The 26084-nt window shown below is 43.0% G+C and overlaps 1 protein-coding gene across 1 annotated transcript in view; it reads left to right on the top strand.

Annotated features, from left to right (window-relative positions):
• Positions 1 to 26084, top strand: part of RBM34 (RNA binding motif protein 34) — a 574650-nt gene that overhangs the window by 423349 nt on the left and 125217 nt on the right. The window contains exon 10 of the mRNA XM_044058641.1: positions 19874 to 19992. Within this exon, the coding sequence (XP_043914576.1) occupies positions 19874 to 19992 (119 nt within the window). The remainder of the gene's footprint in view (positions 1 to 19873; positions 19993 to 26084) is intronic.

Raw genomic sequence — 26084 nt, forward strand, 5'->3', positions numbered from 1 at the left:
GGGGGTCTCTTATCTTTGTACCCAGAAGCCTGGCTAGATATTACAAACAACAGATGGGTACAAAGCATCATTTCCAGAGGGTATTTTATATCGTTCTCCACTCCACCCATTCCCGTCAAGAGAATCCTGGACGTTCCACCCAGTTACAGGGAACAGGCAACCACAGATGTCTGCAAGTCGCTAGAAAAAAAGAGTTATCCAGCCAGTCCCAGCAGACCAAACAGGATTCGGAACTTGCTCAAGATTCTTTTTGGTTCCAAAAAAGCAGGGGACTGGAGACCTATTTTGGACCTCAGCAGACTGAACCAATTTGTGAAAAAGTTTATGATGGTCACGCTTCAGTCCATAATTCTCTTTTGAGGGAAGGACAATTGGATGTGCTCAATCGATCTCAAGGATGTGTACTGCCACATAAAAATGGCCAGACCATCCAGAGATCATCTGCGTTTCCGGCTGGGAGCTAGTCACTACCAGTTTCTAGCCCTGCCCTTTGGTCTCGCTACAGCCCCCAGTGTTTACCAAATGTATGGTAGTGGTCACGGCTCACCTGAGGCATCTAGGATTCCAGGTGTTTCCATACCTAGATGATTGGCTCCTTACCTCCACCACCAGGCATCATCTGATTCAGGCAACAGAATCCACTCTGACACTCCGCAACCACTTAGTCATTACGGTCAACTTCGGAAAATCTGCCTTGTCGCCATCGCAGCATATCGTCTTTATAGGGGCAGAGTTAGACACTTCATCCACCACTCTACATCTTCCAGTTGAAAGGGTATCAATTCTTCGCCAACACATCACTTCATTGGTGTCAAAGAACAGAGCTCCAGCCGCAGAGGTCTTGATAATACTAGGTTTGATGGCAGCAGCAATTTTAGCCATTCCATTGGCGAGAATGCATATTCAGATTCTTCAATGGCTCCTGTTCACTCAGTGGTCTTACCAGGAATTGCCAATGAACCATATGATTCTGATTACAAACTCTTGCAAGAGGGATCTTCAGTGGTGGTTGACGTCTCTACATGTCACAATAGGACGTCACTTTGTACTCCCCCCTCCAGTAGCCACTGTGACCACGGACGCTTCCCTGATAGGGTGGGGGGGCATTTTCAGGGAAAGACTGCCCAAGGCACATGGACGGATCAAGAGTCACATTTGCATATCAGTGTCCTAGAGATGAAAGCAGTGCTTTCAAGGACTCTCTTCCTCTAGGGACAGTTGCAATACAGACAGACAACATGTCAGTGGTCTGGTATTTGAATAAACAGGGCGGGTCCAAGTCTTACCCCCTTTGCCGAGAAGCCCTCAGAGTTTGGCAGTGGGCTGTCTCATCCCAGCGCTTTCTGTTGGCAACGCACATCCCGGGGAGATCCAACGTGATAGCTGACAAGCTGAGCAGGGCAATTTTGTTGCCACATGACTGGTCCCTCAAGCAGGAGATTGTGGACAGGATTTTCTGCAAATGGGGCCAGCCTTGCTGTGATCTTTTTGCCAGCCACATCAACACCAAATGCAGAAGCTACTTTGCCCTGATACCCCCTCCGGGAGAACCCCCGAGGGATGCACTCATACACGATTGGTCCGCGGGTCTCCTCTATGCATTTCCCCCAATTCTGCTGATACCTAGATCTTTACAGAAAGCAAAGTCGCTGGGAAGGACTGTCATTCTTATAGCCCCTCATTAGCCTCGGCAGGTTTGGTTTTCATTTCTTTACCATCATCTCTTGGAGGATCCATGGATCCTGGACCCAGTTCCAGACCTTCTGACACACCCGTCAGGGGACTTTCTTCCTTCCTTGCAGTCATTGAAGCTAACTGCTTGGCTGCTCCAGTTCACCGTATAGCCAGGCTTCATAATCTTTCATATGACACAAGTCAAATTTTGTTGGCCTCCCACAAACCTTCCACCAGAAAATTGTATCGTAGTAAGTGGAAGAGATTTTCCATGTGGGCTTCTAACAAGAACCTTGATCCTTACCAAGCTCCATTGTCATCCATACTAGAATTCTTGACTGAGATTTTTCATGAAGGCATGGCAGCTGCTACCATCAGAGTCCAGTTAGCAGCTATATCTAATTTTCATCTAGGTATTGATGGACCAAATAATATGCAACATCCGTTATCTAAGGCCTTCCTGAAAGGTACCCTTCACATGAAACCTCCAGTGAAGACACCTTATTCTCCATGGAGCTTGAACTTCATGCTATCCCGTATTATTCTTCCTCCCTTTGAACCAGCATCATCTAGTGAGCTCATGTTTCTGTCATGGAAAACTATTTTTCTAGTGGCCATTACTTCTGCCCGCAGAGTGTCAGAGCTTCAGGCCTTATCTATCAAGCCCTCCTATATGATTTTTCATCCTGACAGAGTATCCCTTAGGACTAACCCTTGTTCTTAGACAAACATCAATCAAGTTATTGAGTGGCCCGTTTTTTCCCCAACCATACCAACAAATTAGAATACATGCTGCACAAACTTGATGTTCACAGACAGCTTAGATATTATCTGGACAGAACAAAAGACTTCAGAAAGTCAGACCAGCTTTTTGTTTCATTCTCTGAAGCCAGAAAATGTAGACCAGTGGCTAAAACAACCCTTTTGTAAGTGGCTTTCAGATTGTATCACATACACTTACTCATCTGCTAATAGGTCTTTGTTGCATAAAGTTAAGGCGCATTCAACCAGAGCAGTCTCTACGTCTTCGGCTTTTCAAGCCAAGTTACCCCTTGATAATATCTGTGCTACAGCCACTTGGTCTAACCCTCACACTTTTATCACTCATTACAAAGTGGACAAGGCCTCCAGGGACAGGGCTTCCTTTGGTTCTACGGTCCTGAAAAATGTACTCCGTGAGCCAACCAGGATTTAGGGTGCTAGGGGCTCTACCCATCCAGTGAAGAATGAATGGCGAGATTGAACAACTTCACATAAAGAAGTTATGTACTCACCATAATGTTCCATGTGAGTTGTTTTATCTTGCCTTCATTCTCACATCCCTCCCTCCTTCCCCCACCTGGCTGACAGTTAATCTGGAGACTGACTTCATCCTGGTTATTCAATGTTTCTTCCTGTCTGGGGAGATTAGTCCTCTTACTAGGATATGGTACACGCAGCAAACAAGATCTGAGGTAATTCCAGCAGTGCATCATGGGATAAGGGGCTTGGTCTCGAGCTACTGGTAATCTTTGAGCTTTGCTAAACAGCCTTGTTGGAGCCGAGGATCGGATCCGAATCCATCAGTGAAGAATGAAGGCAAGATAGAACAACTCACATGGAATGTATTTGCAATTTAAATCCTTGGTATCAACATCTTTACTACTATGGTCATTTTGTTGATGCCATTTTTATTCTGTGGAGATGTAACAGTGAGCAACTGACTCTATTCACAGATTACTTGAATAATATAACTGATTTTTTGAAGTTTAAAGTCAACCATTCAGATCAATGAGTTGACTTTCTAGATGTTAAGATCTATGTAGACCCTGTGAATGGAATTCAAACAAAACTCCTCAGAAAAGAAACTTGGAGAAACCATTATTTGCATAGACAGACTATGCATCCCAAACATGTCTTCAACAATGTAATGGAGAATCAAGTCACCAGAATCTCCCGACTGTGCACTAATGAACACGATTTCCAAAAGACTATGTTCAATTGTAACACAATCTAAAATCAAGAGGATACAGGGATGTAGATCTAAAACTATCTAATGATATTGATAACATTAGGAGAAGCCATGGTCTACCATATTTCATCCTGCCAGTTGAATCACTACAACCTAAGGCTAGAAGAGGTGATCCACATATGAAGTGTCTAATGACTTACAGCAATGATAGCAAAAGGTTTGTGAAACGATTAGGAGATTCTGGACAATATTAACAGCAGATGACAAAAATCAAAGATATTGTAGGGGAACACCCCAGATTTTGCTGCAAAAATAGAAAGAATCTGAAAAAGCTTGTCTGTCAGAAAGATGGCTTTACTAAACCGGTTGCTTCTAATAGGAGAGGCACCTTTAGATGCCATTGATGCAAAGCATGCACCTCCATTGATAGCAGGAACATCTTTTTCCATCCAGTGTCAAATCAGCAGTACACTTTCAATGTATTTGCTAACTGTAATACACAGAATCTAATCTAGCTACTTGTTTGATCTGTAAGGTCTTTTCTGTAGGTAAAACTAACCAGCACTTAAAAGATCGTATTCTACAACATCTACGGGACATAAGGAATGGTGACCCTAATAATGTGCTATCAGTACGTTGCCACCTTTCCCCATCATAACTTCAAGTTTCAAGTTATTGAATGTATTCATCAGACATCAGGAAAAGGAGATATGGTTAATCATACGGAACTCAAGGAGATAGAATGGATTGTTAATTTGAGATCCCATTGTCCACCGGGGCTGAATAGTGTGGTCCCCACCTATCCTGAAGGCAAGGAGACTAGGCAAATGTTAACACTGAGTAGTAAGGACATTTGCTATCCAAGCATCAGTTTGATGTCTATGTAAATATATCCTGGAAGGTTGTTTTTTGTTAGGATATGTATCTTTACCTCTACAGGTTAACCTCTACTCCCAGTGGTGTTACTGTTTACAGATTATGGATTACAACATTCTCTGGCTTTTAATTCCTACAGGGTAAATGGATAGGTCTGTTCCATCTCTGTATTTCTTTTCTTGCTGGTTGGTTAGTTGAGCCACGTCAAATATGTATGAATTCCATACTCCTTACAGGACAGATAGTTAGATTTGCTACATCTCTATATTGATTTTTCTTCTTTTGCTGGTTGGTTAGCCGAGTCATGTTTAATATGAATATGTTGTCATATATTTTGTGACACCAAGGCCAATCATGTACTTATTACATTATTTATGTTATGCATGATGACTGGAGACTTTTCCTTAATGGTATTGAGTGATTGATTAATTGTTCTGTTGAGATTAGTTTGTAGTTCTTGGATAATTATTTTATTCATTTTAGTATGCAAATCTAATAAATAGGTTATTAACTAGAAGATTAACTAGAAGATTCCATCTGTAGCAAAAATGCTTATGTTAGGCTTTCTTTTTATAGAACATGTTTTTTTTCCATTTATAGATCATGATCTTTTATATTGAAGTAAAGTATAAGGACGAGGCTGTTATTGAAATTTTATTCTGTAGCTCATTGATAATTATTATATTCTCATTTTTATCTGTATTTAAAAAATATGTATTAGTTCGTTTTGCAGCACTGCTTTGCCAGGATTGTTAGTAGAACTGTATAGTAATTGGTTGATCTCCTTTAAGGGATGTTATGATTGGCCATCTGTAAGAAGTGTTCACCTAGTGTAAAAACGTCTATGTTAGGCATCGCAATTTTAATACTATGTTTAGTTATTACTATTATGCATATGTATTTATTTAGTTTGCCTCAAAGGTCTACAGTACTTTGAGATAGCATTGCTTAAGGGAGGCGCTAGTTTTATGTTTTGTGTTGAAAGATGATTGGTCTGTAAATAGGATAGTGGCTACATTCTTGTAATAGGTAATTCCTAGTGACTCAGTTGATATTAATATGTCTTCTATGGTCACCACTATTAATATTTGGTGTAATAGTTAGTCATTTTATGTCCCAAGTGACAGGACAGATACCGAGTCTCTGAATGTTCATTCTTGTGAAGTTAACGATAGATCGCTTATGTAAGCTGTTGCCTTTTAACCCCCTTTTTGATAAAAGGTAGTTATGAGGGATTTGATGGTTATGAATGTGTTTTTTTGCTATCGTGATTTATGGTCACTCTATTTATTGTCTTAATTTTTTATATAGTTTAAGATTGCTTTCAGTTTTATTATTAGATGTACCAAGAAGTATATTTGATTTAATTTATATTTTGGCCCTTATTAGTATTCTATCAGACAGTATGTTCACACGCTATAGAACTTTAGTTGGCATCTGGGGACAGAGACCATTTAATTGATTATGATTGGTTGTAAGTTTCAAGTCAACAATATGATTGGCTAAGTACACAACAGGCTATATTTGGCTTATGTCTCTAAGGGAGAGACCAACAGAGAGCTCCCTTTATGTTATTCATTTCCCTAAAGTTCAGTGATTTGCTGAATGAATATGCAAGATTTTATATGTGATTTACGATAAATTCTCTGTTCTTATAAGGATATTTTTTTGAAGTTTTTTGTTTGGTTTTACCTTTTAAGGCTGATATATGATTAGATGTTCTTCATCTCACATTGCTGCAGTCCTTACACTTGGGTAGTCCGCTGTCCTCGGTTGGCCCGAATATCAAAGTATAAGGCTGACGTCGGTCAAGGCGCATTTGACTGAAATCAGGACGTCAGGGTACAAATGCGCATGACCGACGTCATATCCTCAGTCTTTTTTGCCGCATGGTCCGATGCAGAAGCAGCATTGCAAGTGCCGGTTGGCGTTCTGAGATTTTTCGATTTCGAAGTTTCAGACCGAGTTCAAAGTTGGCTAAGTACCCGTTGGAATATTTTAGTTTTTCTTGCCTCAGTGATTTACCGGATGTCAGAAAAAGTTAATAATTGCATTTCTTGTGGGAAACAGATACCGCATAGAGATTATCATACTTTGTGTATTCCTTGCTTAGGGCCTGAGCACGACGTTGTTGGCTGTCGCTCTTGTGCTAGATTTAATAAACGCACTATAAAGAGAAGGTTGGATTGTGCAAGGTTAGTCTTTGGGAAGCGGTGTAATTATAAAATGCAGTCGGATGCTCCCCGCTTCTTCGAAGAAGCGCAAGGAAAGGCAGTTAAGCCTAGGCTAGAAGAACCGCCTGTACCGGACGCCGGTTCTTTAGAGGTGTCGGTGGAGCCGGTGGCTCCGCCGGAGGTTTCTTTGTGTTCCCAGGGTGAGACCTTATTATTGCAAGATGTGGCCTCTCAGGAGGCAAGTCAGGCTGAGGGGGCTTCTCAGGTTACTATACTCCCTCCCTTCCTAGGGTGGCTAGGCCCTCTCCTTCTGTTTCAAAGGCTTCTCCCAGGGGCAGGCCAGGTTTGGCTTCAGTTGGTGTTACCCCTAGCTCTTCAGGTACTGTGCCCAAGAAGCATATGCTTAAAATGGCAGAAGATTTGATTACTTTAATTAGGGTTCTATGCCCCTCCTGATAAGAGACCTAGGTTGGAGCCTGAGCTGGGGGGTTTTGAGCAGGCTTCGGATGTTTCAGAGTCTTCGGCTGAAGACTTGCAGGACTACTCTCCTTATTCTGATTCTGATGTGGATGATTCTACTCCTTCTGCTTCTCCTCCTGAGGATTTTTCTTTTTCAGAAACTCTTCATTCCATGAGGGAGCATTTTAAGTGGGAAGGTCAGGACTTCTCGGATTCCAGGAAAAGGCTTAGGGAATTTTTGTTTTTACCCCAGCATAGGCCTTTGGCTATACCTCCTGTTTTGGATGTAGTAGAAGATGTTTTTACAGAGGCTTCTCTTAATCCTGAGTCTTTGCCTCCTGCTCCTGTTAAGCCGGATAGGTATTACAGGGTGCCTGAAGCTCATAAGTATCTTTTTAAGAGTCCTAGGGCTGACCCAGAAACTGTTAGTCAGGGGCCTAAAGGTGTTAAGGCTTCTGTTGTTAAGAATCCGGTTCCTGCAGACAAAGAGGCTAGGGCCTTGGATAGATGGGGAAAGAAAGTTTATACTTCTTCCACTCTTGCTATGAGGGCTTTGAATTGCCAGTTTCACATGTTGAAATACCAGAACTATCTCCTTTCACAATTAAAGTCTAAGGTTGATGCTCTGGCAGTAGGTATTGATTGTAAAGAGTTGCAAGATTTAGTGCATGTTTCTGAACAGGTGGGTAAGCATTCTTTGCAATGTGGTTTTGATGCTGTACAGGCCTCGTCTAGGGTGGCTGCCACTGGGTCAGTTCTTCGCAGCACGCCTGGCTAAGGGATCAAAATTTGTCTGAACATGTTAAAACAAGGATTTTAGATGCTCCTTTACAATCTGATGTGTTGTTTGGTCCTCCTGTTGAGTCAGTTTTAAAGAAAATGGAAGACAAGGCTAAGTCTATGCAGACTGTTAAAGTTTTTTTGCAGGTCCAGCCTCCAAAGTTTAGTAGAAATTGGCCTACTAAGGGGTGGACGATCCTTCTTATGATTCCCAGTCTAGGGTAGATCTAGACGTGGTAGGGGCAGAGCTCAGGCTCTTTCAGGCCTAGAACAGGGAGTTCTCCTGCACAGTCTTCGGGTGAGGGCAGGGGTCAGTCCTTTCGTAAACAGACCCAATGACCTACCTTTTCAGCTGCCAGAGCCTTCTCGTTTGGCAGCACCTTTGGGAGGAAGGTTGGCACTTTTCAAAGAAAATTGGAGTTTAATTACCCAAGACAGATGGGTATTGGATATCATACACCACGGTTACAGGTTTTATTTCCATACCTTGCCTCCTTTCAAAGGCATGCCAGACATTCCTCCTCAACAAAGAATAGAGGCTCACAAGCAAATTTCTCTGTTACTCCAAATAGGGGCCATACAGCCGGTCCCTCTGCCAGAAGTGGGCCTAGGATTTTATTCTCGCCTGTTCCTAGTACCAAAGAAGGGGAACACGTGGAGACCAATTTTGGATTTATCTACCCTCAACACTTATCTGGACATTCCCAAGTTCAAAATGTTGACGTTACAGCAGCTTTTACCTCTGCTGGGCAAAGATCATTGGATGGTAACTTTGGATCTCAAGGAGGCTTATCTTCATGTTCCTATCAGACTAAGTTGCAGGAAGTATCTGCGTTGAGCTGGGACTTCTCACTATCAGTTCTCTGCATTGCCCTTTGGCTTATCTACTGCGCCCAGAGTATTCACGAAAGTTCTGGCTCCAGTGATAGCTTTCTTCAGGCTAAAAGGAATACAGATCTATCCTTATTTGGACGACTGCCTGATTCTGGCTCAAGGAAGGGAAGAGCTTCTTCATCATTTGGAATATGTGATAGCAGTGCTAAGATGCCTGGGGTATTCTGTGAACGAAATAAAGTCCAGTCTAGTACCCTCTCAGGACATGTGCTTTCTGGGTGTGAGACTGAATACAGCATCCCAGATGGCCTTTTTAACCCCGGACAAACAAAAGAGTCTATCCCTTTACTTCCATCAGCTATCTCTTCAGTCCGGGCTGACTGCAAGGACAGTCCTTCAAGCCTTAGGGTTCATGGCATCTTGTATTCTGGTGCTTCCCAATGCCAAACTGCATATGAGGAAGCTGCAATGGTATCTCAAAATGTATGGACACAGCACTGCCAGGATCTAGACACTGTCATTCAAATAATACCTTGCATTCAAAAGGAATTTTTGTGGTGGGCTCAGGAATGTCACCTAAACGAGGGACTCTCTGTGACCAGGCCAGAGGCGAGTCAGATTTTAACGACAGATGCCTCAGACAAAGCTTGGGGAGCTCATCTAAATGGAAAGTGGATACAAGACAAGTGGCCTGCCAGACTACAACATCTACGTATCAACCTGAAGGAGATGTTAGCAGTCCAGTTTGCATTGATAGCTTTCAAGAATTTACTTCTTCCAGGGCAGGTGTTGATTCTAACAGACAACACAACTGTCATGTGGTACATCAACAAGCAAGGGGAACGATTCTTATCCTCTATGCAGGCAAGCAATGATTTTGTGGGAGACTGCTCTCAGTTTACAGCTCAATCTTCAGGCAAGGTTTCTGCCAGGAGCACAGAACTCCTTAGCAGATGTGTTGAGCAGCCGAATTATGGATCCCCACGAGTGGAAATTGGATCCTCATGTATTTCAGAAATTGACAGTGTAATGGGGAACTCCAGACATAGATCTGTTCGCTTCTCCACTAAACCATCAGCTGCCAAAGTTTTGCACAAAAAGGTTTCATCCCACAGCTTGGAAAGTGGATGCTCTTTCTTTCAATTGGAGCAATCTTCATGTGTATGCCTTTCCTCCTCTGCCTCTCCTCCCAAAGGTACTTCTAAAGGTCAGACGGGACAAGCCAAGGATGATTTTAATAGCTCCAGATTGGCCTCGACAGCACTGGTACCCATTACTGAGAAGTCTGGTACGGAAGCCTCCATGGCCTTTGCCTTCAATTCCACACCTGTTGTCACAGGAGGACAGCCATTTGCTGAATGTCAAACTTCACTCTCTTCACCTAACAGCCTGGCATATTCTGTTTTGAACCATAGAGGGTCTCAACTTCCACAACAAGTTTTGAATATGATTTTGGAAGCTAGAAGGCCTAGTACAAGGAAAGTGTATGCAGATAAATGGAAGAGATTTTTATTTTGGAGTGCAGCAAAAGATTTTGATGTTTCTGAGCCTAATTTGAGTGTGGCTCTTCAATATCTTACTGAGTTACTGGACAAAGGTTTGTCTTTCTCTTCTCTTAAGGTTCATGCTGCAGCAATTTCGGCTCACTATGATTGTGTCCCACCTTTGTTTTCTCATCCTTTGTTCAAGCAATTTCTTAGAGGGGCAAAGAATATAAGACCCCCACGAAGAGCTCCTACTCCTGCTTGGGATCTCAATTTTGTGTTGGAGAAACTCACTCTACAACCTTTTGAGCCTGCAGCTACTTCTGAGTTGAAATATTTATCATGGAAGACTGCTTTTTTGTTGGCTATTACCTCTGCAAGAAGGGTTTCTGAATTGCAGGCCCTTATGGCAGTTGAGCCTTTCTTGATTTTCCATAAGGATAGGGTATCATTACGTACTAATCCTTCCTTTATGCCTAAGGTGGTTTCTAGTGTGGCTTTATACCAAACTATTCATTTGCCTACTTTTTATGCAAATCCCCAAAATAAAGGGGAAAAGATTTTGCACACTTTAGATGTACACAGGCAGTTGTGTTATTATTTGGACAGAACTAAAGGGTTCAGGCAGTCTCAGCAGTTGTTTGTTTCTTTTGCTTTGAGTTCTCAGGGCAAGCCTGTGTCAAAACAAACTATTTCTAAGTGGATTGGGTTTTGCATTGCTTTCTGTTATTCCCATCATGGCAAGGAGGTTCCAGCTGGGATTAGGCCTCATTCCACTAGGGCTACTGCCACTTCAACAGCTTTTTTGAGGGGAGTGGCAACCAAGGATATTTTGGAGGCAGCTACTTGGAGTTGAGTGCATACTTTCTCTAGGCATTATCACCTGCCACTTTACTCTAAATCCAGGGCTGGTTTTGCCACTGCTGTTTTGCAGGGCATGTTGGCAGCTCCTGCTTCCTTGTAGTTAGCCATCCTCCCTTATCTCTGCTTTGGGATTCTACCCAAGTGTAAGGACTGCAGCAATGTGAGATGAAGAACATAGTACAGTTTTGTACCTACCATAAATGTGGATGTTCGAAGATCCACATTGCTGCAGTCCACCCTCCCTCCTTCCCTCTGCAGTTAGAGGTGGTTGTGTGGGTTGGGTTGTACATATTGTGTATATTGTATATTTTGTACATATAGTTAGTGCAAGGGTGGTTGGTTGGTTGTTTGCTGTCTTTTGGTTTTGACCTTTATTTTTAGGGTCTTCTGACATCTGGGGCAAGAAAAGACTGAGGATATGACGTCGGTCATGCGCATTTGTACCCTGACGTCCTGATGTCAGTCAAATGCGCCTTGACCGACGTCAGCCTTATACTTTGATATTCGGGCCGACCGAGGACAGCGGACTACCCAAGTGTAAGGACTGCAGCAATGTGGATCTTCGAACATCTACATTTATGGTAGGTACAAAACTGTACTTTACTGGTTATATGGGATTTATCCTGTTGTACGAAGTGTTTTAACAAACACTGTCATTCCTTGCAGTTATTACTATCATTTGTTAACATACACATACGTATCGTTTTAGGAGATGTGGTCTTCTCTTCTTTGTATGCTTGAACTCCACCCCTTATCAACTATTGGCGTATTGCTCTTATTTAATGACAGTGATAGGTGAGAAGGCTCTGTTACCTAATATGTTGTAATGGTATTCTGATTTTTTTATTTTGTTGCAGAAACCTTTTGGTTTCCGTCTCTATGCCATTGTTATCTAAGAGACAATGTTATCTAAGTAGGAACTACTCATGGTAATTCATTGATTAATAAGGATTCTACATGTGCTACCACCAAACATTCTTTCATACATTTATGTTTAGATTATTATCCTTGATGTTTCTAACCCCTCCTTTTTTTGCTAGTGATTGGTTCATTGATTTTTAAATGACCTATAGTACAGTTAGGCATTAATGAATGTTTTAGCTAGTAGCAAATGCTTCATATTGGTTTTAAACTTCTAACGAGTGTGATTAGTTGTCGCTTGTTTTTTAAACTGTTCAGGTGATTGTTTTGCTACGATCTGAAGAAAGCTATTACAGCCGAAAGCGCTCTTCGTTTTTGTTTGTCCTGTGATTAAAGTGGTTGTTTCATTTATACACTTGTCCAGTGTTAAGTGTTTCTCCACAGAGAACAAGCCGTAGTGTTTAGCCAAAGATTTCTTCTCTTGGTTCTGGTGTTTGTTCCATGGCTAACCCTTCAGCAGTATCTACGGAGTTTTTTTATGATCTTTGACAAATGGTGGAAGTCATAAAACAATAAAACACTTCCAAGACAGTACAGAAAGTTCCCTAGATGTTATGTGATCCTTTCTCGCCTACATTCTGTACTGATGGGTTCGGAGCTGATCCTCGGCTCCGACACAGCATGCTATACTATAGAGCGAAGTCTCTAATTGGCTGAGCTATTCTACATCCCAGGATGCACCACCACTACTTCCCCAGATCTCGTTTGCCGCTTGACAGCAATAGACGTGGTCTCGACTTGGCTGGGCTAAGTACTCTTTACTGACTAATTTTCTGTCAGAATTTTGATAAATTTTCAACCAAAAGCTGTTTTAACAGCTACTAACGTTTTTTGTAGAGTTTGTGTGGATTGTTGTTAGCGTTAGGTTCCCGCTTAATTTAGTAGGGATTTCCTCACGCTCTATTTTGGACATTTTTAAGGTCCTTTTTGTTACAAAATTGTTTGTTACAAAATTGTTTGTGTCTGATATTTGTCTACACGTCGAGGTTCCGTTTTAGTTAGAGGGGCCTTGCCCTCGCGCTCTGCTAGAGCTGTGTTACAACTTTTTTCGCCTGTGTGAGTTGTTGGCCTATCCTGTTTAAGTTAGAAGGATTAGGCTTTTCTGTGTTCTCAGTTACCTTGATTTTTGTGTGTGTATTTGTGATATGTCGAAGGAACATAGGCCTTCGGGCTTTAAGAAGTGTACCAAGTGTGGGTACAAAATGTCAATCACGGATGATCACTCTCTGTGTGTTTATTGTTTAGGCCCCAAACACCTTCAAGAGTCGTGCAGTGTATGCCACGCTTTTTCTTCACGTGTCCTCCAAGAGAGGAAAAACAAATTAATATTGAAAGAGCTCATCACCCCTTCTTTTGAAGAGGCTTTATCTTCTTCTCCCTCTCCTTCCAAAAAGAAGAGGTCTTCGGCTCCGACCAGTCCGTCGGAGCCGACAGCAAAGAAATCAAGGCAGGCTTCTCCGTCGGTTCCACGGACTTCGGAGCCGAGGTCGGAACGGTCTGCCTCGATGCCTCCAGCCTCGACTCCTCTGTCTTCGGAGCCGAGTGCTCGAGCATCGAGAGGTGGGTCACCTTTTCCGGCTCCATTGGTTTCGGAGCCGAGAAAGGTCGCTCTCTCAGACTCTCCTACCTCGGCGCCGAAGTCCCTCGGCTCGAGGGAAATTGCTGTACTGGTGGAATCTCCTCGGCGCCGATATTACCGAGACTATTCGAGCCGGTCCCCAGTCTTCGAACCGCAGAGAAGTCAACTCGGGCCCGATCGGCCTCTTCTCGGTCTTCGAGGATGTCCGATTCGGATATAGACAGGGTGCTGCAAAGGCTGTTCCAGTTTTCCAAAAATTAGTCTCGGCTCCAGCCCAGTCGGCTTCGGAGCCGATCGTCCACCCTGTGGTTGTGGTTCCTCCTCCCACAGCCTCGCGCCATTGGAGTCGGTGCTAGTGGAGCCAGTGGAGGTTCTCGGTCGGCTCCGACCCTTACTCCAACCCCGACCGGGTCGGAGTTCGCACACGGACCTCCTCGGTCGGCCCGGGGTGACGCTGGTCCGATGCGGTCCCGAGCCTCCCTCTCGGTGCGTCGGCTGCGGGAGTGCCGTCTACTATTGTGGCCTCGAGGGTCGGACCTTCCCAGGACTCGGGGGGGGGGGGGTCCAGCCTTCAGGGCCATGAGGAGTGCTTTGGCCAAATCTTCCTTGGCTACCTCCACCATCTCTCCGGCACCTTCCCTTGGCATGGAGACTAGTTCCTTTGTTGTCCCCCTGTCTCAAGACAGCGGAGCCCTGGGGCCTGAGGTCACCCCCATTGGGGATTCCTCCCTTCCTGGGGGTCCTTCCGAGGCTTCCTCGGAGGAACCTCCCAGGAAGAGACAGTGTAAGAGGAAGCACGTCGACTCGCCTGATGAGTCTCTCACATCGGACACCGACCTCGATGATGCGGAGGGGTCCCCCAAGTCGTCCTTGGATGATGTCTCCTTTGTGGACATCTTAGAAATTTTCAAGCAACGAGGCGACTGGCAATCCAAACCCCCTTCTGCTGAGGAGTCGGTCTTCCTCAAGGCCTTCGGGGCTCAGCCTTCCGCCTCCTGGGTGTCTCCGCCCTTCGATGAGCTCCTGGATTTGGTCTCTCGAAGGGCGTGGGAGCACCCGGATTCTGTGGAACCGGTGCCAGCTCGCCCGAATAAATTTCTGTCAGCCCCCCCTGAAAAGGAATTTTTATCTAAAGGTGTGGCCGTAGATGCCCTGATGGTGGCATCTGCTACTCAGCAAGATGTGGCAGAGGCTTCGACGTCCGTCCATCCTCCTAATAGAGTCCAGGTGTATGGATCGGTATGGCAAGCGCATCCTTACTTCAGCAGCCTTTACTTTAAGGTCTCTGAATTACCTGACGCACTTCACTAGACTTCAGAGGGATCTGGTCAAGGAGCTTTCAGATACCCTCTCTGGTAACCTACCTGAGCAGTTGGCCCAGACGGTTAGCTCTCAGTTGGCTACCCTGTCATCTATATCGAACTCGTCCATGAGGCTCATTTCATATGCGGCCGAGGGGGCGAGTAGAGCAGCGGGTACAGGTGTTGCTCTACGGAGACAGGCCTGGCTCCGCCTGTGTCATTTTGCGGAGGCCTTCAAGTCTTCCTTTGCCGACACTCCCTTTGATGGGTCCTCCTTGTTTGGACCCAAGGTAAAGGACACCTTGACCCGCTGTGAACATGAGGGTAAGACTTTGACTGCCGTAGGGGCACGGTTTTCCACTCCCTTCCGGCCTTATCCCAAGGCTAGAAGAGGGGGGAAAATGTGGTTCCGCAAATCTCAGAAGACTTACCCCTCACAGCAGGATGATCCCTCTTCTAGAGGCAGGGGGGGGTTTCAGGAAGACGCCGTCCCAGAGGCGGCAGGGGTCCCCGCATCACTGGAGACCGCGAGTTCTTTCGTGGCTCCTCAACCTTCCAGCATCCCTGAAGGATTGCCGACTGCGCCGCTCCGGAGCCAGTCGGGGGTCGTTTTTTGAGGCACCTAAAGGCCTGGGAGCATATCACCCAGGACCGATGGGTGCTCCGGATCATTGCCAGAGGTTACAACATCCCCTTTTCTCAGCCCCCCCCCACCTTCCCGAAAAATCCCGGACCCACCACCCAGTCAACGGGATCTCGCAGCCATCGAAATTTCAAAGCTGCTTCAAAAAGGAGTCATCCAAACGGTCCCCGAAGACCAGACCGGATTAGGGACTTACTCAAGATTCTTTTTGGTGCCAAAAAAGACCGGGGACATGAGGCCCATCTTGAATCTCAGCAAGCTCAACCGTTCTGTCAAGAAGTCCAAGTTCCGGATGGTCACCTTACAATCCATTCTCCCGCTGCTGGAGAAAGGTGTTTGGATGTGCTCTATAGATCTCAAGGACGCCTATTATCACATCCTGATAGATCAGGCTTCCAGGAGACACTTGCGCTTCAGCCTGGGAGACAGTCATTACCAGTAATGTGCACTGCCCTTTGGTCTCACCACAGCCCCCAGGGTGTTCACCAAATGTTTGGCGGTGGTGACTGCTCACCTGAGAAGTCTAGGATTCCAGGTGTTTCCATACCTAGACGACTGGCTCCTAACTGCCACCTCCAGGCGTCTACTCTTGCAAAACCTAGCAGCCACTATTTCTCTAGGCAACTCCCTAGGAGTCACCTTCAATTGGGCAAAGTCTGTGTTGCTGCCATCTCAGCGCATACGGTTTATCGGAGTAGAGATAGACTCAAAGCAAATGCGGGTCTATCTTCCTACAGAGAGGATAGAAACATTACAATCTCAGGTCCGAGCATTGCTCTTCAAACGCCGAGCCCCAGCAAGGATGGTCCTACAACTGTTCTGTTCCATGTCAGCTACCGTTCTCCTAGTTCCCTTGGCAAGATTGCACATGAGGATTCTCCAGTGGCTCCTGTCAGTCCAGTGGTCGTATCAGGATCTCCCTCTCAGTCACCTCATTATAATCACGAAGACGTGCAAACAGGACCTCCGTTGGTGGCTTCTGTCCTCTAACCTAGATCAGGGGCGACCCTTCGTTCCTCCGCCTCCAGTGGCCACTTTGACTACGGACGCCTCCCAGACGGGGTGGGGGGGACATTACCTGGGCAGGTCAGTCCAAGGCAAGTGGCACCCCGACAAGAGTTCCCTACACATCAACATACTGGAAATGAGGGCGGTGCTTCTATCGCTACAAGGACTACACAGTTACCTTCCCCAGGGCATGATTGCCATTCAGTCCGACAACATGTCAGTAGTCTGGTACCTGAACAAGCAGGGAGGGACCAGGTCCTACCCCCTTTGCAGAGAGGCCATGAAAGTATGGGATTGGGCTATTGCAACCAACCGTTTCTTGGTAGCAACACACATTCCGGGGAGATCCAGTGTAATAGCCGACAGACTGAGCAGAACTATTCTCTCCCCGCACGAGTGGTCTCTGAACGACAGAGTGGCAACTCAGATCTTCAGAAGATGGGGAACTCCTTGTTGCGACCTCTTTGCAACTCCCCTCAACACGAAATGTCTACAGTTCTTTTCTCTCACCCCAGTTCCAGGGGGGTTTCCCAAGGACGCCCTAGTCCAAGCTTGGCCCAACAGCCTACTGTACGCCTTTCCACCGGTTCCCCTACTTCCCAGGGTGATCCAGAAGGCGATTCACTTGCAGTGCAAGATGATTTTAGTTGCCCCATACTGGCCTTGTCAAGTCTGGCTACCCTTTCTTCGGAAATACGCACTGGACGGTCCATGGTTTCTGGACCAGGTTCCAGATCTCTTGATCCACCAGTCGGGACAGCTGCATCAGTCCCTTCACTCATTGAGGTTAACAGCTTGGCTCCTCCACTTCCGACCATAGTCAGGAACCAGGTTTTGGACTCGGAAGTCATACATATCTTGTCCTCGGCCCACAAGAATTCCACTAAGAAAATGTATAACAGCAAATGGAAGAGATTCGCCATTTGGGCCCAGCTCCGGGGATTGGATCCCATTACTGCCCCTGTGTCAGAAGTTTAAAAATTTTTAGCTTCCTTATTCAATCAAGGTTCTTCGGTCTCTACCATTAAAGTTCAATTAGCAGCTATTTCTAATTTTCATGAAAGTATAGACCCACCTTTAATAAGCAATAAGTTGTGTAAAGCCTTCATGAAAGGTGCTGGGCTGCTACGACCTCCGATTTCTCATCCAGCTCCACCGTGGGATCTTAATTTCGTATTAGGTGCTTTGACCTCTTCCCCCTTTGAACCGGCAGCAACTTGTGACTTGAAATTTCTTTCTTGGAAGACTGCCTTTTTGGTGGCAATTACATCAGCCAGAAGAGTCTCGGAACTTCAAGCCCTATGTGTCAAACCACCGTACCTGGTTTTTCATAAGGATAGAGTATCCCTCAGGCCTAATCCATCCTTTGTTCCCAAAGTTTGTTCTAGTTTTTGTCTTCAACAGTCATTGGAACTCCCAGTTTTCTTCCCCAACTACTCAGACAGAGCGCAATATATCTTCCATTCATTGGATGTTCACAGGCAATTGCGTTTCTACTTAGATAGGACGCACCAAACACGGAAAACAGATCAGTTGTTTATGTCCTTTTCGGACAATAAATTGGGCAAAGCTGTCACGAAGGTCACTATTGCCAAGTGGATCAGAGACTGTATCAGTCATACTTACTTTCTTTCTAATAGAGAGCTTACAACCACTGTGAAAGCTCATTCTACAAGAGCTATGGCTACTTCAGCAGCCTTTCATTCCAAGCTTGCCATTAGTGACATTTGTGCTGTGGCTACCTAGTCTTCTCCTCACACCTTCATTTCTCATTACAAATTGGATGTGGCATCTCGGGGGCGAGCTTCCTTCGGTTCCACAGTTCTCAGGAGTGTTTTCCAGTGAGTCACCCAGGAATCAGGTGCTAGGGACGCTGTCCCATCAGTACAGAATGTAGTCGAGATAGGATCACATAACATCTTTTAGTTATGTACTTACCATAACTTTAGATGTTTGGGATCCATCTCGCCTACATTCCTAATAACCCACCCTCCTTCCCCTGCCTTGGAGATCAGAAGAGATGGTTCGGTTTAACCGTTTCATCTTGAAACACCTGGCAATGTTATTTCAACTGTCTATGACTGTGTGCATGTGTGCGGACAAACAAGATCTGGGGAAGTAGTGGTGGTGCATCCTGGGATGTAGAATAGCTCAGCCAATTAGAGACTTCGCTCTATAGTATAGCATGCCTAGTCGGAGCCGAGGATCGGCTCCGAACCCATCAGTACAGAATGTAGGCGAGATGGATCCCAAACATCTAAAGTTATGGTAAGTACATAACTAAAAGTTTTAGATATTGTGTCTCCTTGCTGCCATAAAGTAATTTGATTTCATCTGTTTTTCAGAAGTTAACCTCCTGTATTCCCGTTTCCACTGTTAAAATATACATTTAAATAGCTATAATAGTGCACGTACATTTCTGTTCTTTTCCAGTAGTGTACACTGTGGTTACATTTCAAGTACTTCGCAAAAACGTTTTTCAACACATGTCTGTGCAAACAAGTTTGGTATACACATGACATGCAGTTCTAATACAGTTTTAACACAAGCATCTTATATGGCTCATGTTTATATTCACAAATGACATGTAATTATTTACAAAATTCCAGATAGCTGGGCTGGCAGTATCCTCTTAGTCACATTTTTCTCATCAGAAAGTATGGAAAAACCCTTCACTGAGAGGTCAATTGTTACTGAGAATGCTTTTGCTATGCATTACAGCCTGAAATTTTATGTAGAAAAAGTGTACTTGTTTGCAGAATGGTCTTGCTAGATTTTCTAATTTAGTTGAGGTCTTGCTTCTTAGTAAAGTTTTCAGTGTAGATTTTAGTCACAAAGCTGTGGGCCACTTCATATTATTACTTGAACGTTTTTCAAAGGGGATTGATCATACCTGTTGCAGGAGCCTTATTTGAAATGGTTTTACAGTTGGTGATGTACTTACCATAACAGCAGCAGAAGGTACAGATTTCCTTTTTAAGAATACCTGGATGTTTTTCTCATATCCACTGAGTTTGTCATAAGCTGTCTGTGGATTTGTACGTAATATTGAGGTTTAACTCCACAGACCTGAAGAATACAAGTAGTTGCAAAGTAACTAGAGGGAAGTGGAGGGACTCCCATGTTCAGTTGATTTCATCACAAGGTGGTCTTAGCTGGCTAACTGCTACAAAACTTTATATTGGAAGTTCTGATACCTACCAGCCTATTCCTGTGAGAGGCAGTCTGTGTTGCACATCTTTACTGTGAGTCTCTTGCTTAACTGTGCTGCCTTTGCAAAATAACAGTATTTCATTGTTTTGGTGCATTGCTTTTTTTTTTCCAGATATGGAAGAGGAAGTATTGTGGAAGCACTTTTCTGAATGTGGACAGGTTGAAGCAGTGCGTCTTATAAGAGACAGGAGCACAGGATTGGGGAAAGGTTTTGGGTATGTTTTGTTTGAGGTAAGCAAATAAAAACACTGTAGCTTATACCATGCATTGTTGATAGTGCTGTCTATTGTCTAATGTGTTATCATCCCTTTCAGCAAGAGCGATGGTCCTGCTAACTACCACATCAATAACAACACCCTATGTACGCACTCAGTGGTGAGAGACCTGGGCACACAGGTTTATCAGCAACCTTACTTCTGATCACCATGTCTCCACAGTGGTTAGAAGGGCATTCTATATTGCTCATCTCATAAGTAAGGGCATTGCCTCCAGGAAAAATAGAAGTTATAACCTCCCTGTACTCTTCTTCATCAGCCCAATAAGTGAGTACAGAGCCCCTTTTGATATATACATTTTCATGCACCTGGAGCAGTTGGAGAGACCACAAAGGGTTCCTCACAAGGAAAATTCAAGGTCTTCAGCATCTGTCATATGAGGATCATCTGAAATCACTGCCACTTTATTCTGTTTCATACAGAGTGAGGCAATCTCTGCTTTGCATATAAGGCAATCTTTGACCCTGCTTTATTGGAAATGTTGCATATCTATAAGTCAAATGGTGCATGGGTTGCTCACTCTAAAGGCCTTAACTTGGTATATGACATTAATAGAATACTGCTGGAGGACAGCTATGTCTCCCAGAAATTGCCATACTTTTGGAGCAGAGTCCCACTTCATGTCAAGCAGAGAACCTCATTTCCCCTTTTCAAACGCTATCTGGACAATTGGATAGGTAACTGTAAATTCACCCTGGGGGTTCCAACTATGCCCCTCTTGAACAGGGGCAGTAGGTACTGATCATGGAAATAAGGGTAAAACTTGGCTAGGCTTGAAAGGGCCCTGGGGTCATTAGCCTATTATCCGCCTGTGATGATCCTTTGAATAGTGTGGCATTAGAAGCAAACTTTGAACAAGAATTTCAACAAAGAAAAATAAACAAACCCAAGGACCAGGAACTCTTGTTACTTTTAGTAAATTCAGTTGCTGGCTAGTAAGTACACTGCCAGGATGCCAGCAAAGAAGAAACTAAGAGTGTGAAAGAAAATCAACTAGAGAAGGTGAAGAGAAAACAATGACTAAGAAGAATCCTGTAGCTGTTCAGCAGTTCATGTTCCAGCTTTGTGCAAGACATAGCTTCCAGTAATATAAAGGAAAAAGTAATTTAAATGTGTTCAGAGCTGAGTAAAATAAATGAAACGTTGAAGGAGTGTATCAACTCAAATGAAAGGTTGGAAAAATGGAAGAAGTTTAAGACAGATATTTGGATAAACTGGTAAAACTGCAAAACCAGAGGTGGAAATAAAGAAAATTCTAAGTATGAGACTGCTCAAGAAGAGATGTTTAAAAAAATGATAGAGTGAGCAAACAGAGCTCATAGGGAAAATCTGACATTCTGTGCTGTACCAAAGAAACTAGAAGGAACCGACTGTATTAATTTTATGAAGGCACAAGTAAACAACTGTACTGGTATTCCATAGCAGAAACTGTTAATTTCAAGGGCACACAGTGAGTATGCTCCGAATCTGGCCATGACAAATCAGGCAAGACCTGTTTTAGTAAAGATGCAAAACCTATCATGTGAAATAGTTGACCCTGACAAAACTGTGGCAAAAGAGCAAAGTATTAAAAGTTGGAGACAGTGGAGTATTTGTGGAAAATGATTATTCACGGTACACCAGGCAAAAAAGAAAACACATTTATTCCAGTCATCAGGGAATGTCGAGAGGCAGGTGTGAGATTCAAGCTGCTATACCCAGCTCTCTTCAAAAACAATTTTTTTTCCTGGAGGATCAAAGTAATTGTTTTTATGCAGAATAGGCTAAGGAGGAAATAAAAATGTGTCCAACAAAATGTGAACATCAAGTAGAAGAGGACTCTCCTTATCATTCTCCTGTCAATAAAGCACATGGAGACATTTTACCAGTGAAACGTTTTCCACTGTTCCAAAGGAGAATGCTTGAGAGACTGAGAAAAGCATGACTAGAAGATTTGGGAGTACCTTGGAATTAAAATGGAGTCTGAAATTTGAAGATGAAGATGCAGAAGACCAGCAACACGGAAATTCGTGAGTAGATGTAAAACTGCAAAGCATCAATTGCATTTGTGAAATATGGGCGTATGAAGAAAGAGTGGACTTTGTTGACTTTGTTAAAATTGTGAGGAAGTGAAAAGCATTTCCCTTATTTCATGTCATTAATGTTTTGAAGGACGCTGAGGAAAGGGAAGAAGGAATTCATAACTGTAGGTAAAACTATTTCTGTTCTTAATACTGTAATTGCTTTTAGTAAAGTATTTTTAGTTCTTGCATGTGATAAAGCTATTAAATGTCTTTTCTTTTTCTTTCTTTTCTTAATATTAAAAAAATGTAGACATTGCAGTGCAAAAAGAGAAGAAAGGCTAGACAAAAAAAGTGCTTAAGTTAATAATAGACTAATCTTTGGTTGTTGAGAATGGGGGAAGGGGTACAAAAGTGCACAGATTATAATATATGTAGAGATATGTTTTCTCTTACTTTTGCATAAGTGAATGTTTGGATTAATACCCTTGGCTTAATTTAGTAAGTTTTAAGTGGAAACAATTAAATATTAGAACACTGAATATAACAACAAGTTTTCTTTTGGCAATAAATGTGTCAGCTTGTCATTCAGACTGCAGCCAAGGACTACATTTTTTGTCTTATCTTTCCATGGAGACCAGAACATTGGTTTCTTCAAGGCTAAAAGTTAATGTTTTCTGAAAGCATGCAAGTTGTTTTCACATTTGGAAGGGGAATAAGTAGAATCACAGGCAAGAGCATGCATCTTAGCATGGATAAACTCAATTTCAGGTTAATTAAGGCCTGCGTTAGTAGTTGTCTATTTAGGGCAGATATTCCTGTTAGGAGGGTTAAACTTCATTATTTGAATACGTACATAGTTATTTGTGTTTGTATTAAGTTAACAGGTTCTGGGGTTGCATTTTTTTGGGTGGGGAGGATTTTTATTAACACAAAAAGTTGTGTAATATGCCACATAGATTCCAATGTTCATGATAAAAAAAAAAAACTAACTAAAAGATTAACCTGCCAAACATTAGTGGGTGCTTATATCAAAAAAGCTGGAAATAGATATTTAAAAAGCTACCATATATAATAGCTGGGAATAATGACTTCTTTACATAATGGCAACACTTCCTTATATTTTAATGTGAATGGTCTCACAAATATGGACAAAAAGGAAAGTATTTTTAATTATATTGAGAAATGCAGAGTACAAATGACAGTGCTACAAGGAGACACATTTGGAAAGACCTGAGCATGTGAATTTGATAAAGAATTTCAGGACAGATATTCACATGAACATCAGGAACAAAGAAAAAAAAGAGGCTTAGTTAAAGGAGCACTACAGGAAAATTTTAAAAACAATTTTTTTTTATCTTTTCTTGAATTTCTACACATTGCTAACCTGTATTCATCAGAAGGTAGTAGTCACTACTAATTTTCTTATGTTTGCAACCCTCAATTTCCTTCTGGGGGCAGACACCCTGATCAGAGTTTGCTTTCTTATGCTAAATCTTCCCGATAGTGCACTGTGATGGCACAGTTGTTGAGATTATAATGCCCATGGCTGGACTGTCGCATCTCAGTTCCATTCACTTAGAATGGAAGAAAGGAGAAAAGGTGCTAATTTTGAGAAGACACTCTACTAGTATCACTTACTGTTCTGCCTTGCCTCTTACAAATGTTTTTCCTACTGATGTGTTACATTTTCTTTGAAAAAGGCAACCAGAAATGTCAGCTCATTGCTGAGATAAATTTGCCTGTGTCACAACTGATAATTTAATAAAGGTGTTTGAAAATAAAAAAATATTTTTTGGGAAATAATGCTTTTGTGTGCTTCATTTCCTTCTCAAGTTACCCCTCCCATTTTCTCTCCCTCCGTAAGCTGTAGGATTATTAACATATGACTTAAGAAAGCTTCTGGCATCAGTGCAGTGCACTCACTGCAGCAACTGTTGGCTGCTCTAAGCCGAGATCCTCAGCAGTTGTAGTCCCTCATAGTGTTGCATCATTGTGTTTTGGAGATACAGAGGAATTTCCATAGTTCACCAGTACAAAGTATATGTATTTGTTTATGTCTGTGTGGTTTTACTTTGGATGGTGTAACACAGTGATGAAGCAGAGATTGAATGACACCTACTATAGTGGAGGAGATTCTGATGTCATTGCAGCAGGCATGACACAGCTGTGGTCCCCTTTATCAGGTGAAGCATTGCTTTTATGGAGAGGCGGGCAAAGGCCAGTGGTTACCTGGCACAGTGTGTGTGTATGTTTAACTCCCTATGAGTACGTTGCGTAGGTAGCAGATGTAATGGAGAAATGTGTTTTGTTAGACTGGAAATAACTATCTGTTTGATTGTCATGCTGGTTTGCTGTAAAATGCCCATATCATACAAATAGTATTTCACTCTCTAGATGGCTTATCTTTTCACCATTATGATAAGGGGATTGTGGTGATGTATGTGGGAAAGGGTTGTAGGAATGCATTGTATGCTGCAGAATGTGCATTTGTATATTAACTCATAAGTGTAATGTATCAGTTATATACCGCGTGTGGTGTATGTGTGTGCACTTATGTCTTGTACATGTGTGGCATACCTTTGAACCTCTTAGTGCAAGAAATCTGGACAAAGCCTAAAAGAGTGGGTAGGACAAAAGCCCAAAAGTAGGAACAGATTTTGAATATTGCTCTTATAAATGTAGGCAGTTGCTAGAATAACAGGATTTGTGTTAGCATGTCTTTTCTGAATGATATGAAGTCTGAAACTCAAATGTATGTCATTATTTAGATATTTCAATCCTCAGTGATTTGCCAGAAAACCACAAATTTTATGAAGAACAAACCAAAAATATGTGGCAAAATTCTGGACAGTCTGCGAAAATTTGGACCACTGAGAGGTATGATATTGTGTGGGTGCTGTCAGTGTTGTGTGTGCTGTCACAATTAATTACCATGGTTAATGGTGCACTGGGATGGTGTGTTGGCAAGATTTGAGGTGTTTGGTTTAGACCATGGATATTGCAATTCTGGTTTTACAGAGATGAAAAGGAAAGGAAGAAGTCTTCAGAGTCGAGTGCCGCAAAAAGGCTTTATTTACAATAACACATGTTGAGGCTTTCGTCCACAGGTAATAGGACTTAAGAACAATATAAGTTGCAACATTGCAACAGACTAACTTTTATCCCTGTGGGTGGCAGCCTCAAATAATTAATGACATCATCACCTAATTAACTATTCAACCCCTCCCTATCACAAACAAGTTAAAGACAACATAAACATTTTCATTTAAAATAATGTGTTGGCAGTTCACAATTAATAACAGAATGTAACTATAAAACCTCTTTAAAGCAAAATACTTTGTCTTTCAACTGTTTAAGCATTGTGAATAGAAGAAATGTTTTCAGACCATTGGTGACTGTCTCATTTAAAATAATAAGATGCCTTTAATCTAAATAAGTTGGAGATGGAAACACAGTCATTGAGTCCTGGGGGTTGAGTGGCATTGGTTTTATGTTGCCACTTCAATTCTAGGAATTTGAGGTAGTCATCCAGAGGACCACCTTGTTCCCATATTCCATCTCCAGCTTATTGTATGGCTAAGAGGTGAAAACATATTGGCACATTTCAAAATCCCATTGCACTGACACGACTGTCTCCCAAGTAAAGCTGAAGCTAGTGTCAGTCCAGCATTACTCCACAGTTCTGTTATTCCATGTATGCAATAATTACATGCACTTGTGTGCACCCACACACATATATGGATCCAGAATGTCACATGTCCATGACGCAGTGGCCAGCTGTCTACAAAATAGTGTTGCATGACTGCCGTCTCCAAATCAGCTACTGTTTTCCTGTTTTCGTGCACACACACACATCCACATCCTCACCCCACCCACACACACACACACACACACACACATCCACATGCTCACCCCCCCACACACACATCCACATGCTTGCCCCCCCCCCCACACACACACACACGGTACTGGTTCTTTCAATTGAATAACATTTTACTAAATCACTGTGGACTGAACAAAACTGACAATCTCATTTGACTGAAAT

The sequence above is a fragment of the Protopterus annectens genome, chromosome 16.part0 (assembly GCF_019279795.1).
Source record: "Protopterus annectens isolate FY-2018-M chromosome 16.part0, PAN1.0, whole genome shotgun sequence".
In the NCBI taxonomy this organism is placed as follows: Eukaryota; Metazoa; Chordata; order Ceratodontiformes; family Protopteridae; genus Protopterus; species Protopterus annectens.